Source organism: Misgurnus anguillicaudatus, chromosome 24 (genome assembly GCF_027580225.2).
Source record: "Misgurnus anguillicaudatus chromosome 24, ASM2758022v2, whole genome shotgun sequence".
NCBI classification, from domain to species: Eukaryota; Metazoa; Chordata; class Actinopteri; order Cypriniformes; family Cobitidae; genus Misgurnus; species Misgurnus anguillicaudatus.
In genome coordinates, this window is record NC_073360.2 from 35,755,695 (window position 1) to 35,776,122 (window position 20,428).

General features: G+C 37.4%; 2 protein-coding genes across 2 annotated transcripts in view; both read right to left on the reverse strand.

Moving 5' to 3' along the window:
- LOC141361704 (uncharacterized) overlaps positions 1–20,082 on the reverse strand; it is a 32,197-nt gene extending 12,115 nt beyond the window's left edge. Inside the window, exons 1-3 of the mRNA XM_073863385.1 lie at positions 19,673–20,082; positions 12,152–12,565; positions 8,179–8,619 (exon numbers count right to left, since the gene is read on the reverse strand). Coding sequence (XP_073719486.1) covers positions 8,179–8,619; positions 12,152–12,565; positions 19,673–19,965 — 1,148 coding nt within the window. The 5' untranslated portion in view covers positions 19,966–20,082. The remainder of the gene's footprint in view (positions 1–8,178; positions 8,620–12,151; positions 12,566–19,672) is intronic.
- Positions 1,959–7,019, reverse strand: LOC141361531 (uncharacterized). Its single transcript, XM_073863015.1, has 4 exons — positions 6,593–7,019; positions 3,848–3,902; positions 2,539–2,967; positions 1,959–2,376 (listed from the first exon to the last, which is right to left on the reverse strand). The coding sequence occupies exons 1-4, from the start codon at positions 7,017–7,019 to the stop codon at positions 1,959–1,961; spliced, it is 1,329 nt and encodes a 442-aa protein (XP_073719116.1).
- Positions 20,083–20,428: the final 346 nt, after the last annotated feature.

Sequence of the window (20,428 nt, forward strand, 5' to 3'; positions counted from 1 at the left end):
TGTTTGGTGCGAAATGGGTATGGTGGGGGCCTGCCTGACCCCCTATTCTTTCATAGGGCCCAAAATTGCTAGCGGCGCCCCTGCTAATACTGTAACATCTATGCCTAACAATTTCGTTTTGACACATCACATATAAACTTACATAATGAAATAAACGATGTCATCAAATGCAACATTTATAACGCCGGATTTCCACCAACTGCGGAGCGGCTGCAGATCGGCTCCTCTTACGACTCCGCCGTCCGCCAATACCCACCAGTTCCGTATTTGTTGCAGAGCGGCTGCGTGCTGAAGTGACAAGGACCCATGAGGTCTCGCAAATTCACATGATGATTGCACGATATCTAGTTCTGTCTCCGCCCATTATGACGTTAATTTATGACTTTTTTATTATTATTATCTTATTAACGAATATAAAGAGTACAAATACATTTAGGTAAAGAAAAGCATTGTTAAATTACAGACAATTCGAGTAACAATACAAAAATATATAAGATAAATAAACATCACAATCAGTAATTGGTTTGCATGAGGTTATGCTACACCGTCGTAAATTCTATACATGGGTAAGAAAAAGTGCATAATTTAAGCCACATCTTTAAATACATCATCATAACATTTCAAAAATAGCATACATTTTTTGTTTTTTATAAGTCTTAGAGATGAGAGAATGGATCTTATTACAGAGGGGATTTAAGCCATTTTTGTTTGTGGATGAAGAATTTTGCATATAAAATTAAAAAGTTAACAGTAGTTTCAATAGAAGACATTTTGGGATATTACCAACCCAGATCACAACACGAGATCTCGCGAATTCAGGTATGATCACGCGATAAAGTCATGGCTCTGCCCTCCGGAGCTCTCCGGCATCCGGCCAAAATAGAAGGATCCGCAGCCTTTCCGCAGTCGGTTGGGGGTAAGACTTGATTACCTTATCCGTCAACGTGGTTTCTCGTTCGCATCTGATTGATGGCCATCAGCGGTTGAGTTAAAGACTACAAATCCCATAATTCCATGCTGCTTCAGAGCGTCAATAAACAATGTCATTTGATGTTATTGTGTTTTGGTGCCATCTAGTGGTAAAAATTCTACGTATTCCACCTTTAAAGCTCTGAATGGTACAGCTCCAGTATATATTTCTTATTTACTATCTGTACATAATCCTGTAAGGTTTCTTAGATCCTCCAACCAGAGACAGTTAAATGCACCTCGGGCTAGACTGAAGTCAAGAGGAGACTGCTGTGGCTGCACCAAGACTCTGAAATAGTTTACCTGTTTTTATTAGAACTGCTTCTACACTATGAGATTAAAACAAAACTAAAAACTTTTTATTCTCTTGCTTTTAATTGCTGCTGTTGTGTGCTGTGTCTGTCTCTGTAAATTATGTTGTACATGGTGTTAGTTTGTTATATTTGTACAGCACCTTGGTCAACAATTGTTGTTTTTATTGGTGCTAAATAAATAAAGCTGAGCTTTTACTAAAGACAACTGTGTTGATTATAATGATCTAGTTTGTCATGTCCTAATGGGAGACACATACAATACACCTCCAGGGGTGGACTGAGACTAAAAAGTGGCCCTGGACTTTCTCACCCAAAGCGGCCCACCACACCCTTGCTTACAACACACCATAGCACACTGGCACAACATAAATGCTACTTATAATTTTAAGGAAATCAAATTAATTATAATGTCATGCATTTTGAACTATATGTATCTGCCAATGACAACTTACTAACCATGACATAAAACTGCTTTAGTTCACTACAGACATTTTAATTAATCATGTCTGACAGCTTCATTTGTTGCAAAAATCACATTGCAGTGCTCAAATATTTCACCACCCAACAAATCCAATATGTTGAGTTGGTAAAAAATCTATGACAAATTTTGCCAACAGAGGTTACACGTAGACAAAGGCGAAAAATCAGTTTGTTGTAGTGTAATTAGCTTGAATCTTACCTCAATTGTGAGATGTATGGCAGACACTGAATGAATCCTCTCACTTCACTCTCATCATCTGTCCAGTCTATCAGCTCTACTGGTTTCTTCTCTGTTTGGAGTTTCAGCACTTCTAGGAGGATGGAGGTCTTTCTCTCTGAGAGGTTTATGATCCAGACTGCAGGAGTTGACTTGAAAAATACTTGTAATACTGGAAAGACATCCCTACCTGTTTGAGTCTCATAGACCTTTATTTGTTGGTAGAGATTCAGCAGGAAATTACAACTGCCATTAGATATGTATGAGTATAATATATCTGTAGAAGTCTCTGTGATTTCTTTCTGTAAAATAGGCACTTGCAGACACATATCAAGTACTGAAATTCTCAGTCTCCAGTCAGTAAACTTGAAATGATCATTCTGTAGCAAAGGTAACCTACACAAACAGTGAAGAATGTTATCCTTGTGATGAAAAGGACCATCAACACCAACACAAATAGAAGAATTATGTGATAATGCAGAATGTCTGACACAAACTGAACTTTGCAAAAAAACCTAAAACATGCTGGGCTGGTAAACAATACAACTAGACTCTTACCTCAGTTGTGAGATGTATGGCAGACACTGAATGAATCCTCTCACTTCACTCTCATCATCTGTGCAGTCTATCAGCTCTACTGGTTTCTTCTCTGTTTGGAGTTTCAGCACTTCTAGGAGGATGGAGGTCTTTCTCTCTGAGAGGTTTATGGTCCAGACTGCAGGAGATGACTGATAAATTGACTGTAATGCTGGTAGGACACTGCTGCCTGTTTGACTCTCATAATCCTTTAGATGGGAGTACAGATCCAGTAAAAAATTTGACTGAACAGAGGTTCTCTCATCGCATGGAAAAGTTGTGTAGCTGCACACAGATGTAAATAGTTCAGTGTATTTTTCGTCTGTATTTGTTTTAAACTCTGATGCTGCAGTGAACAGATTCACCAGAAACTGAACAGATTCTTTCTTCTTAGAGAAAACTTCAGTAAATCTGTGGAGAAAACACAAATAATTTTTACTTTAAATGTTCAGTGCAGGATAATATAAGATGCTGCCAAAGACTCATCATTTAAATCAATTAAATACAAATGTTAAAGAGACTTATCCAAAAACACCAAGTCCCAAATCATAACCAATGATTCAGGCAATAACAGTTCATATTTGACTTCTACTAAAACAATGTTATTTTGAAACCAATTCTAAAAAAAAGTGTTTTTTTTGTTTATATAAAATGTCCTTGTTGTTCCATATAAAATATCTATGAAGTGAAAAATTAGTTTCCATGCCAAAAGAGCCTGGTGGTGAAAATTAGAAAGATAAATAGGTATTTTGTTGACACCATAGTTACAAGCTAGAAAAAATTATATGCCACCTAGTTTAGAAAAGATGTGGAAGGGGATAACATTCCAGATGGAGTTGGGGCTTCTGATGAATTGTGCCATCCAGTTAATTTTGAATGTATTATTCAAATAACTAAAGTCTAAAACATTAAGGCCATCATGTTCATTATAACCGTTTTTTATATAGTGTATTTTGCGCCTCCAGATGAAATGAAACAGCATTTTAACAACCTCCTTAGTTACTTTACTGTCCACATGAAGAGCCAGAGCTGCATACGTTAATCTGGATATTCCCTCTGCTTTGGTAACTCTTCCCCTTAAGGACAAATCTCTCAGGAGCCACTGATTAAATTTCTTCTGGGTATTCTGCATAATTGGATTAAAGTTTAAAGAACATCTATTTTGTTGATTTTTATGTAACAAAATCCCCAAGTAATTAATTTCAGTTTTCAGAGAATGTCACAATAAGAATTTTCTGAGCAATTTTTGATAGCCAATAGTTCACACAGAAGTAATTCCCCAAAACCAAACTTTTTCAGTGATTCAAAAATAAACTGGTGTTCCACAGAATCAAATGCATAGAAATCTACAAATAAAATAAAACTATTATTTTCAACAAGTTCTGGGTAATCCAAAATGTCTAAAACCAATCTAATGTTATTTGTTATGTGCCTATTTCTCATAATAATAATTCATAACATTTATGTAGCGTTTTTCTGCAGCACTCAAAGCGCTTTACATATGAAAGGGGGATTCTCCTCAACCACCACAAATGTGCAGCATCCACTTGGATGATACTACGGCAGCCATGTTGCACCAGAATGCCCACCACACACCAGCTTATTAGTGGAGAAGAGACAGCTAATTAGTGATATAGCCAATTAGTAGATGCTGGGGCAAACCCCTACTCTTTTTCGAAACACATCCTAGGATTTTTAATGATCGCAGAGAGTCAGGACCTCGGTTTAACATCTTATCCAAAGGACAGTGCTTTTAGTGTCCCCGTCACTATACTGGGATGTTAGGATCCATACAGACCACAGGGTGAGCACCCCCTGCTGGTCTTCCTAACACCTCTACCAGCAGCAACCTGGTTTTCCAAGGAGGTCTCCCATCCAAGTACTGACCTGGCTCAGCCCTGCTTAGCTTCAGTGGGCAAGCTGTGATATGGCTGCTGGCTTGCCAGAGTGTGTCTCATCAATAATTGTGTCCAATACAGTTTTTAATCTTTTAGCTAAAATGAGAGCAAATATTTTATAATCATTGTTTAGTAAACTGATTGGGCACCAATTGTCAAGGAGGAGAATGTCTTTTTTTGGTTTTGGAAGTAATGTAATTAATCCTTGATTCAGGGTTGGTGGGAGTCATTGATTTTCCATACTTTCATTAAAGACCTGAAAAATGGGCTTAGTTCTTTAGAAAATTGTTTGTAAAATTCTGTACTCAGGCCAACAGTGCCTGGTAATTTATTATTTTTGAGGTGTGAAATTGCATGAATAACTTCTTCAATAGAAAATGGTGCTTCACAAAATGTTTTATCACTGTCATTAATAGTTTTAACTTCTAAGTTATTCATGAAAGTATCTGATTCAGCTTTAAAATAATGAGAACTGTATAACTTCTTATAAAATTCACTGCAGTAGTTAGAAATTAATTTATGATCATTTGTTAACACCACATTAATATTCAGATTAAAAATGCTATTATTCTTAAAATGATCTCTAAATTAAAAAAAATATTGTGAATTTTGATTTCCCTCTTCCAGCCATCTTCTCCTTGAAAGGACAAAAGCTCCTTTGGCTTTTCTTTTATAGATCTCGTCAAGTTTTATTTGAAGGTCTGCTAAATTAATTAAATTATTTTTTTTCTTCCTCTGATAGATCATCTCAGCTTTTTTCTGACAAATTAGTTATGCCTCTAATGATATTTATTTCCTCAATTTTTCTAGACTTTGCCAATTGGCTACTAAGTGTCCTAAAGAATTTTGCAGCTTCAAATTTTAGAAGTTCCCAATTAAGACCATATTTACAGTCTTTGTTGGCCTTTTCCCAAAACTTATTTATCAATTTTGTAATTTCTATTTGGACTTCATTGTACAACAATAATGAATTATTCAATTTCCAATTAATGTCCTATTAACAGCGCAGTTTGTATTAGATAGTTTGATATTGATGCATATAGCTTTATGATCTGTAAGTGGCGTTGATACTTTATTCACTTCTAGTCTCTATTAAAATTTTCTGACAATAGCCAGAAGACTAGATTGGCTAGAACCTGTTTTATTACTCCAGGTAAAGGACTTTTGAAATAGGAATTTTTCTCTCCAGATGTCTATGAGATAAAATTTTCCATGAATGACTTTAGGTTATTATTATTAATATTAGGTCGACCTGGAGGCCATTTATCCAAAACTCCATCTAAGACAATGTTAAAATCCCCTCCTACCAACAGGGTGGCACTTGGATTTTTTTAGCCATTCCTGAAATATACTTTCTATAGTTTCAAAAATATTTTAGTTTCCCAAATTGTTATTGTACCCATATATATTGCAAATAATAAAGATATTTTCATGATGTTTAATTAATTGGCAAATTAAATGACAGAAATTATTTTAATCACACTGTGTTTGTAACCACTCCAGCTGATCGTTCAGATCCATCCGAAAACCATATTGAATTACCCCATTGTGAACTCCAAAAATTTAGATCCTCTTTAATAGAGTGAGCCTCTTGTAAAAAACAAAATTCTGACATAAACGGTTTAGCAAACAAAAACATTGCTTTCCTTTAAATATTTTTTCTTAACCCCCTAGCATTAAAAGAAGCAAAAGATAACTTAGACATAGCGCTTCCAACAAAAACACACAGCTGTTATTTGAATTTAAAAAAGGTAATGAACAAATTGCAATCAAGATCGGTACTTAAATAATGCAGTATATAACGGGAATATAATATGATTAACACAACATAAAGGTTGTCTTAGTATAGAACTAGCAGTATTTAGAATGCAGTAAACTTAGTATAAATATATTTCCAACATATGTTAAAGCCATTTTGAACGTTGGCTTAATAGCACGTTTTTGAATATAGTGTGGATACAGTTATTACCTTTGTAACAACATATCAGGATCCATTTAAGTAGCGTGTTTTAAAGTTTCAGGATGGAAACCCCCGATGATGACCATCATCAAAATCAGACATTTTAATCGGGTCTTATCCTTCAGAAATTTCTGCCACTTCGATAAAAGCACGACCCCCCAAAAGTCTGCCGGTTTACCTTCTTCACGAGCTTTCTTAATCAAAGGCCATAGCTTTTGTCTATCTCTGTCCTTCTTTGTGAGATCTTCTATAAACTGCAAGCCCTGATTTTTGAGAAACTCGTTACTCTTAGCAGCTTTCCACAGAGCATCTCTAAGTCGTCTGGCAATGAAGGCAATGATGATTGCTCGAGGTCTTGATTCATTGGAATGTTTGAATCCCGTTCGTTGTGCAACGTCAAGAGCATCTGGTATTGTCGCCTCATGTGGTAACACTTTTTGGCACACACGTATGACGACTTCTCGCACATTTTCCTTTGCCGTTTCTTGTAATCTGTGGAGCCTTAGATTCCAGCGTCTACCGTAACTTTCCAGATTCCACACACGAGTCATGCAAATCTTGGTTGATTGCTCACTTCTCTCCACCCGTTTTTCAACACAAGTCATTTTGCTTTTCAACTCTTTTATTTCGGCACAAGCGCCTTTTATCATAGATTCGAGCACGTCGCTCCTGGTGTTTATTAGTTTAGTAAGCGTAGCCACAATCTTGTCAGGTTTAGAGATATTTGCAGCTTGGACCCTAACCTCCGGAGATTGTAGGTTTTTTCGCTATTGGAGGCTTACTCGGCTTTACAGGTAGAGCAGGAAATTCTTCTTCCGACTCCAGTTCCAGGTTATTTGTCAGGTTTTTTTCATATTCATGGTCACCAGTGGCAATAAGTGAAGTATCTCCTCTTCCCGCCTCACTTGATCTTTTTTGGGCGACTCTAGGCATGGCTTATGTCACCAATGTGCACAAAATGTGGAACAATCTAAATTAGGCTATTAATTTTATATTCCTTAACGTCTTACAAAGTTTCGGTACTGAGAGCTTGTAACTTTCAACTGTTCACGCCGCCATCTTGCCCCCCCCATTATATTTGTTTTAACCATGGTTATCTGTTTAATTTGACATTAATAACTTCTGATAATACAGCCAGGGAAACAGCAGGGGCTGTAAAACATCTTTAAATACTTGAGAATGATTAGTCTTTCTTCTTGACTTTGTGTTTTGATGGCAAGCTGCAAAACACTGCATGGTTGTACCTTATTTTTACCTCAACTTAACATTTAACTGTTTAATCAAACACTGACAATTATTTCATTTTCATTCTAACAGCTAACTGACTGCTTTAGGTTACTACAAACACTTTAAATAATCATGTTTTACAGCTATATTTGGTGGGAAATCACATCACACTGCTCAAATATGAAGTTTCGTTGCAAAACGAGATAAACACCATTTTTTAATTGTTCATAAATCTCGTTTTTTGGTTGTGCATTCCAATTAATTTCAATGCAACTGCAGTTGGTTTGTTTTGATTTAAACCTTCATAACTTAAAAAATACAGCTAAGTAGCACCATAAAACAAAATAATAACATGATAACATAATAAACATGTTTTGTCAAAAATGTTAAAAAATTGATTTATCTTGTTTTGCAACGAAAGTCTTCATATTACAATTCAACAAACACACATGTTAAGTTGGTAAAAACAAAACGCCAACAGGGATGCCACAAGACAAACAAATGAGTTTGTTGAAGTGCAAATAGCTTTAATCTTACCTCAGTTGTGAGATGTATGGCAGACACTGAATGAATCCTCTCACTTCACTCTCATCATCTGTCCAGTCTATCAGCTTTACTGGTTTCTTCTCTGTTTGGAGTTTCAGCACTTCTAGGAGGATGGAGGTCTTTCTCTCTGAGAGGTTTATGGTCCAGACTGCAGGAGATGACTGATAAATTGACTGTAATGCTGGTAGGACACTCCTGCCTGTTTGACTCTCATAGTCCTTCACATGCGAGTACAGATCCAGCAGAAAATCACATCGTTGATTATCACTGTAATTGTTCTCACAGGGGAAAGTTGTGTAGCTACACACAGATGTTAATAGTTTCATGTAATTCTCTCTTGTATCTGTTTCACACTCTGATGCTGAAGCAAACAGATTCACAAGGAACTGGATAATTTTTTTTGAATGTTTATTACATAAAGAGGGACAAAATCTGTAAAGAAACAAAGGTAAATATTACTAAAAAAGTTCAGTGATGGATAATATAAAAAACTGACTCGATGATAGAAAAAAGTTATGAAGTCAGACTCTCCAGAATAACATTGTAAAATATAAGATGATCTTTTGTCTACAAAATTGTAGCAAATGGCTCGGAGTCAGATTGAGGCCATTTGGCGTCTGGATCGTAAACAGCCCTAAAATTGTGACTTTAGATAACCCTGTGTCCTGATAACACAATCAACCAGATATCTACCACCTATCAGGGGTGTAAAATGGGCAACAACAAGTGCAGTCTTCAAAGGAGGTTCAAAGGAATCCCACCAAAGAAACCTGAGACCCAATCGAATGACAGTCGCCAGAGACACAGCAGGGGGGGGCACGGACTATATGTCTCTGATGAAACCACGTTTAAAAATCACAATGAGCTGTTTAAATGTATATATATGTTATATCCCTTTACTGCATGATCATGTATGTGTGATGTAACTGTGTGTTAACACTTTAGTTAGATTTTGTTCACTGTAGCATGGTTCATATCTTAGGTATGAAATTATTATTCAACGTGATCTTAAACCCATGTCTTGTCTAGTATCAAATTAATCTACTCTTTATTTCCCAATCATTTCTATGTATCATATTACCATAAGCCGCATCAATGTCATTTAATATCGATTTGAAGAGTTATGGAAACAAACTTTATCATTATGCAATTACGCAAATGTGATGTCTGAAAGAACAAAGGCTTGTTTCCCCGCGCGATCGAACACTTCGCACATTGGTCATTCACCTAAAATGGGCTGGGCGTGTGAAAGGTCAAAACGGCCTATCGCCCAAGCCATCATTGCTCATTTGCTCGATTCGCTCAGTTCGCTCAATCGCTCAGTATCTCAGTCAGTGGCTTAGTTCACTCATGAGCGCTCAATCGCCTGGTTACTTAGGTAACCCGTCAGCGCAGTTTGGAAACTCGCTGAGACTCACCCAGAGTCCCTCGGATTCATCATCTTTTCTCTGAGCCCTGTCTCTTCAGGACAGTCTTTCCTGGCTTTGCGCTAGAGTTCGGAAAACCCCGCGGACCAATCCGCCCTACGAAACAACTTAACGGACTCCTTCATCTTACACGAACGCACCTGGACTTTCTCTCTCTCTCTCGCTCGCACCGCGTGCAGCAGAAACTTCGCAACGCATCACAAAGAGCCAAAAGCAAGTATAAACTCGTTTTACTCGCTGATGATTAAGCTTTACCCCTTATAAAATTAAGGCGCTCCTTAGAGATTTTCCGATGGTTTGTGCAGATGTTAAGTAATAGTGCTATGCCAATCTTTTATTCTCTCTAGCTATTTTCAATCTTTTCTTTCTCATCTATGTTTTATGTTATTGTATGTGTGTATGTTTAGTTAGTCGTTGTGTGTACTTTGTTTTATAGTTAATAAACCGGTTTTGCATTTTCACAATTGAATTGTTTCTGTGTTCAATGCTCATGAAAGTAAAGTCACTAATTCTGCCTTTTGATCCAGCTACACGCTGCGAGTAGCACTGTATATCAGTGAGAAGGTTAATTTTAAAGGCCATGAAATTAACATTTCTTAGACGTTAATATACGATTACGGATATATGTCTTCGGTGGACGAACATATTAATTAATTGTTATTATTAATTCTGCTACGCCAGGTAAAACCTGATAAACTTGTATAATTAATTACAGTTAATTATACATAATATTCCCTTTGAGCTAAAATCTAAGATTCCCTTGGGAATCCCCGTAGTGTTTCGGTCGGAGGTTCATAGTGTTTCAAATAACGTTATTTCCCTCCTCCCGCTAATTCGCTACAAAATGTAACATGATTTAATGAACCCTTCTGTCACTTCCGCGTTAGCAAAGCCAAAGTTGTCATAGGGCACACAGCAGTGATGGCTGGCCGCTGCGGTGTATTTTTCCTGTGGCTTAAGGATTTGTCCAAGTTTCTATTTAAAAACATTGATCGCCTTGTCCAAAATAATTAATCAAATGCTAAAGCGAATATCAAGAAAGGCTACTCTTTTTAGCGGTTTATATGCACAAATATAAAGATAAGGTGATAAAATGTGTTGTTGCAATGGCTAGCTGTGAGTTAACTTCTTTAGTTTTTCATGGCATAGAGTCAAAAAACTATCAGGTCCTACGTATATCCCTCTCATTTTCAAATGCTCAATAGTCAAGTTCGATAAGTTACTTAAAAAATTATTTATTATCACATAACAAACTGTAACCGCAGTACATGAGCAGCAAAATAAAGAAAAGCTAACAGACCTCACAACAGCAAAGTTAAGAACGATTGTGAACTTTGAGAAATTCCTCTTGAACTTTTAAACAACCTCAATGGACCATTTTGCACGATGTAAACAAAAGTGGTCCAGAAGCACTTCCTGTTTTAATTTTTAACACTGAACAAAATATTAATATTAATTATTATAAGAACAAAATACAACCAAACTGAAAATGTAGAACTAAATAAAAATGTAAAATAAATGTGAACAACTGGAACAAAACAACAGGAAGTGCTTTTGGATCAGTGTTGTTTAAATTGTGCAAAATGGTCTATACTATGCAGCTCCTTTCTAGCCTGCTTTATTATAATTACACATTACACATTATGCTACAGGCATACTGATGCTGGTTATAACGTGAGGCTCATTAGATTTATGGGCTTTGGGCTGCTCAGTTGACCTTTTGGTTAAAGGAATAGTCTACTCATTTTCAATATTAAAATATGTTATTACCTTAACTAAGAATTGTTGATACATCCCTCTATCATCTGTGTGCGTGCGCGTGGGCGCTGGAGCGTGCTGCGGCGCTTCGATGGCATTTGGCTTGGCCCCATTCATTCAATGGTGCCATTTAGAGATAAAGTTAGAAGTGACCAAACACATCAACGTTTTTCCTATTTAAGACTAGTAGTTATACGAGCAAGTTTGGTGGTACAAAATAAAACGTAGCGCTTTTCTAAGCGGATTTAAAAGAGGAACTACATTTTATGGCGTAATAGCACTTTTGGGAGTGCTTCGACTCGGCGCAGTTACACCCTCCCTCTCCCATTATGAGAGTGAGAAGGGGAGCGGACTTTTCAGGCGAGTCGAAGTGCTCTCAAGGGTGCTATTGTGCCGGGAAGTGTAGTTCCTCTTTTAAATCCGCTTAGAAAAGCGCTACGTTTTGTTTGGTACCACCAAACTTGCTCGTGTGGCTACTCGTCTTGAATGGGAGAAACGTTGATGTGTTTGGTCGCTTCTAACTTTATCTCTAAATGGTACCATTGAATGAATGGGGCTAGGCTAAATGCTATCGAAGCGTCGCAGCGCGCTCCAGCGCTTACGTGCACGCACACAGATGATAGAGGGATGTATCAACAATTCTTAGTTAAGGTAATAACATATTTTAATATTGAAAATGAGTAGACTATTCCTTTAATCTGTGCCTGTATTTACTGAGACTACAAAATGAAAACAAACAAAATCCAACCCAGAGTAATAATGTACCATAAGACTCTTACCTCAGTTGTGAGATGTATGGCAGACACTGAATGAATCCTCTCACTTCACTCTCATCATCTGTCCAGTCTATCAGCTCTACTGGTTTCTTCTCTGTTTGTACTTTCAGCACTTCTAGGAGGATGGAGGTCTTTCTCTCTGAGAGGTTTATGATCCAGACTGCAGGAGATGACTGATAAATTGACTGTAATGCTGGTAGGACACTGCTGCCTGTTTGACTCTCATAGTCCTTCACATGTGAGCACAGATCCAGCAGAAAATCACATTTCTCATAATTGACAGATGACAGCAGCATCTTCACAGTTGTCTCTATGGTCTCTTTCTGACAGACAGCAGCTTGCAGACATAAATTCAGTATAAATAATCTCTTTTTTTCTTCCCACAGTTCAGGTGAATCGTTTGGTGGTTTAATAAATCTAAACAGAGAGAAAACATGATTTCTTGGTGATTAAAGCAAATAACAGATTTTGAGTTTAAATTTACTGTTAATCAGAAATTTACTACTAAAAAAAAAGAAAATATTAAATTAGCATGAAGGCAGACAATAAAGATGATTCAGTATGTTTAGAATGTAACAATAAAATAAACGCCTTAAATATGAGCTTGTAACAGATGGCTCGGAGTCAGATCGAGGCCATTTGGCGTCTGGATCGTAACAGCCCTAAAATTGTGATAATTAGAAAACCCTGTCTCCTTTTGTGACAATCGGCGAGATCTCTATCACCTGTCAAGGTTGTAAAATGGGCGACAATTAAAACAAATGCAGTCGTCAAAGGAGGTTCAAAGGAATTCCACCAGAGAAACCTGAGAGCCCATCGAACGACCATCGCCAGAGACACAGCAGGGGGCACAGACTATGTCTTTGTTGTTTCCACGTTAAAAGGTCACGATGAGCTGTTTAAATGTATATATATATTTTATATCCCTTTACTGCATGTTGGTGTATATGCAGAGGTGGAAAGTAACGAATTACATTTACTCACGTTACTGTAATTGAGTAGTTTTTTTGTGTACTTTTACTTTTTTGAGTAGTTTTTAAAATCTGTACTTTTACTTTTACTTAAGTATGTTTTGTTTAAAGTATTGTACTTCGCTACATTTTAAATCATATCCGTTACTGAGTAAAAAAATATTTTAAAAAAGCAAGGTGATAAAGACGCGCAACGGATGATCGATGGGCGGGGCCGCGGGGGAACGCGCAAAAAGAACCATGGAGACGGACGAGACAGGCGCGCGCTAATGCAGACCCGCCTCAGTTCAAATCTTATGAAAGAAACCCCTGGTCATATTTAAGCGACCACTTTCCACTGACGGGAAGCGAGTGTTTCATTCCTAAGAAAGGTAGGATTCATGCTCTCGAGTACGAAAATGCAGACCGGGTTGTCGCTCATTTGGACGACGCGTTTTTAATACAATGCCCATTATCCTCCGCAGTCTAGCAGCTTCCCGTCAAGTCAAATACAACTTAAGAACGTCCTCGAGAATGCACAGGTCATTAGACATTGCAGAGAGAGAGAGAGCGAGAGAAAGCGAGAGAGAGAGAGCGAGAGAGAGAGAATGTCTGACATCAGGTACCCAGATCAGGGAAGCTAGAAGACAAGAAACGTGTCAGAAGAATAAAGAAAAATGAGGCACTCCTGCTAAATGTATAAAAAGCCTTTAATGAAACAATGGCTACATGCCTACGCGTTTCAACTACACAGTTTTCATCAGGGCATGCCAAACAAACACAGGTGAATGCATTTATCAGGTAGAGAGGTATGGGAATGGTCACATGACCCAAGCCCCACCCCCAACCTTAAAACTTATTTAATTATTTTCATTACAGCCAAACACACTGAGCTGTTCACAAAGAATACACTAATAAAAAAAAACAAGTAAAGATTGCACAAAATATGTGTTACACTTGAACATTGCTATGCACACACAAGTAAAGATTGCACAAAATATTTGTTACACTTAAACATTGCTATGCACAGACATATCAAAAAACATTACCCATGATAAATCTAAAAACAAACATTAGAAAAGTATTACCAAATATATATCAAGATTACTAAATGCCCTATAAAAAGGGTGAGAAATCCACATCATCATTCAATCCTGGAAAAGTTGTGGCTCTTAGTTTTACAATCCACCAGGTTTCCCTTTGAAGAAGACGTTGAAGCCTATCGCCACCCCTTACATTCCTAGAGATTACTTCAATGACCATTACCTTCAAATTATTCAAGTTCATGTGCCCAGCCTCTTTGAAATGTACGGCCATAGGGTAGTTAGGATTCACAGTTCTGATGGCGTATTTGTGCTCTGCAAGACGTTCTTTGAGTCTTCGCTTAGTACGTCCAACATAGAAACACCCACACTCACATTCAAGTCTGTAAACAACATAGGTGGTGTTACAATTAGCAAAGTCCTTACAATGGAACACTCTTTTTGTAAACACATCCATGAATGAACTTTGGCGGGCCACATTTACACAGTGATTACATGAGCCACAACTGTATGTGCCCTTAGGTCTCTGAAGCCATGACGAAGGTCTAGAGGAAGAGAGATGACTATTCATCAGTTTGTCTTTAAGAGTTGGTGCCCTCCTAAAGGAGAACATAGGGGGCTCTGAAAACACTGGGTGCAAATTGGGATCACTATGTAGTATGTCCCAATTTTTTTGAATCACTCGTCTAATGTTAAACCCCATAGAGCCATACTGTGTGGAGAAAAAGATCTTGTTAATGGGTGCACGTTGTCGATGTGATTTCTTAAACAAATCTTTCCTGTTTAATGCTTTTGCTTTATCCAAACCTGAATTAAGATCTTTCTTCTTATATCCTCTACGCTGAAAACGTATGTACATATCTTCAGCCTGCACTTCGAAGTCCACATCAGAGTCACAGATTCTACGTAGTCGTTGAAATTGCCCATAGGGGATGTTTGAAATAAGTGTGCTAGGATAAAACTATCAGCCTGCAAAAGAGTGTTCCTATCCGTGGGCTTCCTATAAATGGATGTATGGAGAAGGCCTAGCTCATCAACAGTAATTTTGAGATCTAAAAAGTTGATCTCTGACTGACTGTACTCCAAACTCAATCTTATGTTTGGGTTATAGGAATTAAGGTATCGATGCAAATCCAACAGCTGCTCTAAAGAGCCTGTAAAAATGAAAAAGAGATCATCTATGTATCTTCCATACCATTTAATCCACTCTTTAAATGGGTTTCGAATGCCAAGAATGTACTGGCCTTCCCACATGCCCATAAATAGACCTGCAAAATTAGGAGCATATGCTGCCCCCATAGCTGTCCCCTTCTTTTGACAAAAAAGCTGGTCCTGAAATAAAAAGATGTTATTATTCAGTGTCCATTTAGTGAGATCTACAATAAAGTCCGTTGGAGGAGAAGCATCAGTTCTGGTCTCTAGGGCCTGCCTCAGAGCCTCCAGGCCTTCTTCATGTTCAATATTTGTATAAAGTGCTTCAACATCCATTGTAACCAAAAAAGCATTGTTCACTTTACCAATTTCCTCAAAGATGGAAAGGACATGTGTGGTATCACGTATATATGCTGGCAATGCCATGGTGAGAGGCTTAATATGAAAGTCAATATATTTGGACGCTGGTTCTGTGATTGAACCTATCCCACTGATGATGGGTCTGCCAGGGGGTTGGCTTAGATTCTTGTGGATCTTTGGTAGCATATAAAAAGTAGATATCTTGGGGTTATTTGGCAGTAAAAAATCATACTCCTTCTTTATAATCCATTCATTAAAAACAGCATTATCCAGCAAGGAAACCAGATCCGCTCTCACCTGATCCATAGGATTAGTAGTCAGGGGTAAATAGTATTGTGAGTTGTTCAGTTGTCCCAAAGCCTCTGCTATATACTGGGATTTTCCCCAGACAACCACTGCCCCTCCCTTATCAGCTGTTCTAATGATCAGATCATTGCTGTTTTGCAGCCATTGAATAGCCTGTCTCTCACCGGCAGTTAAATTAGATTGAATATTTCTCTGCTTCTCCTCAAAAAGCATGTCAATATCATGAGAAACTTTCTTGGTGAAAGCGGTCAAACAAGGATTATTGATAGGAGGAAAAAAAGTAGACTTGGGTCTAAATTTACTATGTTGTTCAGTAACACTCTGTTCAGATGTCTCAATACTCGTACTCCTAGAGTTATGGAAGTACCAGAATTTCAGGTGTAAATTGCGGTAAAACTTATACAGGTCCACTTTAGTTTGAAAATGGTCAGAATAGTGCGTAGGGGCAAAGGACAAACCTTTTGACAACAATGACAAACAATCATCAGAGAGTGCAGTACCTGATATATTAATCACCGCCTCCAAGTGTGGTTCTGGCGTCGGGTCGGTGGACGGGGGTGGTGGCCCGATGGCGTGTCCGCGTTTCCTTCTCCCCCGCCTCGTTTTTTTCTTTGTTTTGACCTGTCCTTGGATTTGTCCGTCTCTGCTAGTGCTAAAAAATCACAATCCGTGGACTGGATATGTGGGCTCTCATCCTCACTGTTGGTGGCGCTGCTTGGAAGACTAAAAGACACAGAACGTCTATGCCTCAAGTTACGGTTCTGGTAATTAGGCCGTTGTGTCCAAGAGTAAACTGTACCTTCACTATAGTCCTGTTTATCACGCTTAAATTTTCCAAGTTTGACTTTAGCCAGCTCTTTAGCAAACTAATTGATCTCATCACTAAGTTTCCTTTCCCAATCTTCCACTTCCTTGCTGTTAGATGTGCTGTTGAGTAATATTTGCTTAGTCTCAGAAATGGTTTGCTGTATTTCAGTTCTTTGTTTCTTACTCTCCTCAATCAGCAGAAGGATCAAATCAAAGGAACATTTATTCAAGATAGCCTCCCACTTACTTCTAAAATCCACATTGTCCTTTCCGAATGAGGGAAACTTCATAATCCTCAGACCCCTGGGAATCATCTCCTCCCTCCAATAGTCCGAAAGAGTAATCGCATGTAATTCCAATTTCTTATCCTTTTCCACAAGCTTTTTCAAATCAAAAAATGTTTTTTGCGTATCTCCAGACTGTGTAGAGTCCATGGTAAGTAAAGATTCTGTAATAATGATTTCTTTTCCTTGCTCATTAGTAAAAAACAGTGTGTTGGCCATGATGAAAAACTAAATCAATAGCCCAGCTAAACGTGGCTTTACAGCCACGGAGCAATTCCCAAGACTGTGCCCAAGTCAAACAATTTAGAAAAAAGAAAAAGGAATGCTTCTCTGGGTCAAAAAAATATAAATAATGTATAAACAATCCAGGGTGCTCTTCAAAAATGGGCCTATAATATAATGGCATTAAGAAAAAAGAAAAATGAGGCACTCCTGCCAAATGTACAAAAAGCCCCCAATGAAACAACGGCCACATGCCCACGCGCCTCAACCACACAGCCCCCACCAGGGCACGCCAAACAAACACAGGTGAATGTATTTATCAGGTAGAGAGGTATGGGAATGGTCACATGACCCAAGCCCCACCCCCAACCTTAAAACTTATTTAATTATTTTCATTACAGCCAAACACACTGAGCTGTTCACAAAGAATACACTAATAAAAAAAAAACAAGTAAAAAAGTGTCAGAAGTAAAGTGTCAGAAGAATGACATGGCACTTATCTCATTATATGCTCATTTAAACTAGATATATAGTTTAATAAAATAATGTATGTTACCAGCAATACATCAATTACAACCTTACTATAGTGATTGTATTTACAAGCTGCTGACCACCTTCAAAAGTGCATAACTCACCTGTAAAATCATTAAATAATTCCATAAATGTTTCTTAGTTTAAAAAAGCTTTTTATTTTAATGATTTTTTGTTATTGCACTTTAATTGTAAAGATGTTCCTACAATTAAAAACAACTAGTTTGAGATTTATATTCCCTTGTCTTTTTTTAACTATACTAAAATCCTCCATCTCTCCCCGCTGTAAAAAAAGTAACTTTTACTCTGAGTAAAGTTAAAATGATTTACTTTTTACTTTTACTTAAGTATATTTTTAGACCAGTAACTTTACTTTTACTTGAGTACAATATTTTAGTACTTTATCCACCTCTGTGTATATGTGATGTAACTGTGTGTTAACACTTTAGTAAAGTTTTGTTCACTGTAGCATGGTTCATATCTTAGGTATGAAATTATTATGCAATGTGATCTCAAACCCATGTCTTGTCTAGTATCAAATTAATCTACCTTTTATTTCCTAATCATTGCTATGTATCATATTACCATAAGCAGCATCGATTTCATTTAATATTGATTTGAAGAGTTATGGAAACAAACTTTTATCATTATGCAACTGCGCAAATGTGATGTCTGAAAGAACAAAGGCTTGTTTCCCGCGCGATCGAACACTTCGCACATTGGTCATTCACCTAAAATGGGCTGGGCACGTGAAAGGTCAAAATGGCCTATCACCCAATCCATCATCGCTCAGTCGCCTGGTGGCTCAGTAGCGCTCAGTCGCTCAATTAACCTGTCTAGTCGGGGAGCCAAAGTCTCAAAAATGGGTTGAACCTGACATGGTCTGCCATACTGCCATTTTCTGTTAACTTTGACCTCAAGAACCAATAATTGGAGGGTCTGCTCTGCCGGAAATATCTCTAAAAATTTTGTGGCCATTTTAGTGTATGCACCCTTAAAGGAACAGTATGTAGGATTGTGGCCAAAACTGGTATTGCAATCACAAACCTTGTGGCTAAAACTGGTACTGCAATAACACAACTGGTGGCCAATACACGAAATGACAACATAAACATCAGTTGAGGGCTGCAACTCCACTTTTTAAATGACAATACCCTGGCCGGACCACTGTTGTCAGTGATATAAGTATTTGAAATGAAAATGATTTCTTAATGTCTAGTAACATATCAGGGCCATTTTATGATTAATTGATATAAATTTCTTACATACTGTTCCTTTAATTTTTATCAGAAAATTGTGAAAAAAATTTTTTTCCTCAAATCCTCGGTGGGTTGGGTAAACTGTCAATAAATGCATTCCAGATACACAGAACACATGTGCTTTAGTTTTTCATGGCATAGAGTCAAAAAACTATCAGGTCCTACGTATATCCCTCTCATTTTTAAACAACCTCAATGGACCATTTTGCACATTTTCCTGTTTTAATTTTTAAAACTGAACAAAATATTAATATTAATTATTATTAGAACAAAATACAACCAACAGAAAATGTAGAACTAAATAAAAATGTAAAATAAATGTGAACAACTGGAACAAAACAACAGGAAGTGCTTTTGGATCAGTGTTGTTTAAATTGTGCAAAATGGTCTATACTATGCAGCTTCTTTCTAGCCTGCTTTGTTATAATTACACATTACACATTATGCTACAGGCATACTGATGCTGGTTATAACGTGAGGCTCATTAGATTTATGGGCTTTGGGCTGCTCAGTTGACCTTTTGGTTAATCTGTGCCTGTATTTACTGAGACTACAACATGAAAAGAAACTAAATCCAACCCAGAGTGATAATATATCATAAGAGTCTTACCTCAGATGTGAGATGTATGGCATACACTGGATGAATCCTCTCACTTCACTCTCATCATCTGTCCAGTCTATCAGCTCTACTGGTTTCTTCTCTGTTTGTACTTTCAGCACTTCTAGAAGGATGGAGGTCTTTCTCTTTGAGAGGTTTATGGTCCAGACTGCAGGAGATGACTGATAAATTGACTGTAATGCTGGTAGGACACTGCTTCCTGTTTTACTCTCATAGTCCTTCACATGTGAGCACAGATCCAGTAGAAAATCACATTTCTTATAATTGACAGATGACAGCAGCATCTTCACAGTTGTCTCTATGGTCTCTTTCTGACAGACAGCAGCTTGCAGACATAAATTCTGTATAAATAATCTCTTTTTTTCTTCCCACAGTTCAGGTGAATCGTTTGGTGGTTTAATAAATCTAAACAGAGAGAAAACATGATTTCTAAGTGATTAAAGCAAACAACAGATTGTGAGTTTAAATTTACTGTTAATCAGAAATTTACTACTAAAAAAAAGAAAATATTAAATTAGCATGAAAGCAGACAATACATGATGATTCAGTATGTTTAGAATGTAACAATAAAATAAAATAAATATTAAATTAGCATGAAGGCAGACAATACATGATGATTCAGTATGTTTAGAATGTAACAATAAAATAAACGCCTTAAATATGAGCTTGTAACAGATGGCTCGGAGTCAGATCGAGGCCATTTGGCGTCTGGATCGTAACAGCCCTAAAATTGTGATAATTAGATAA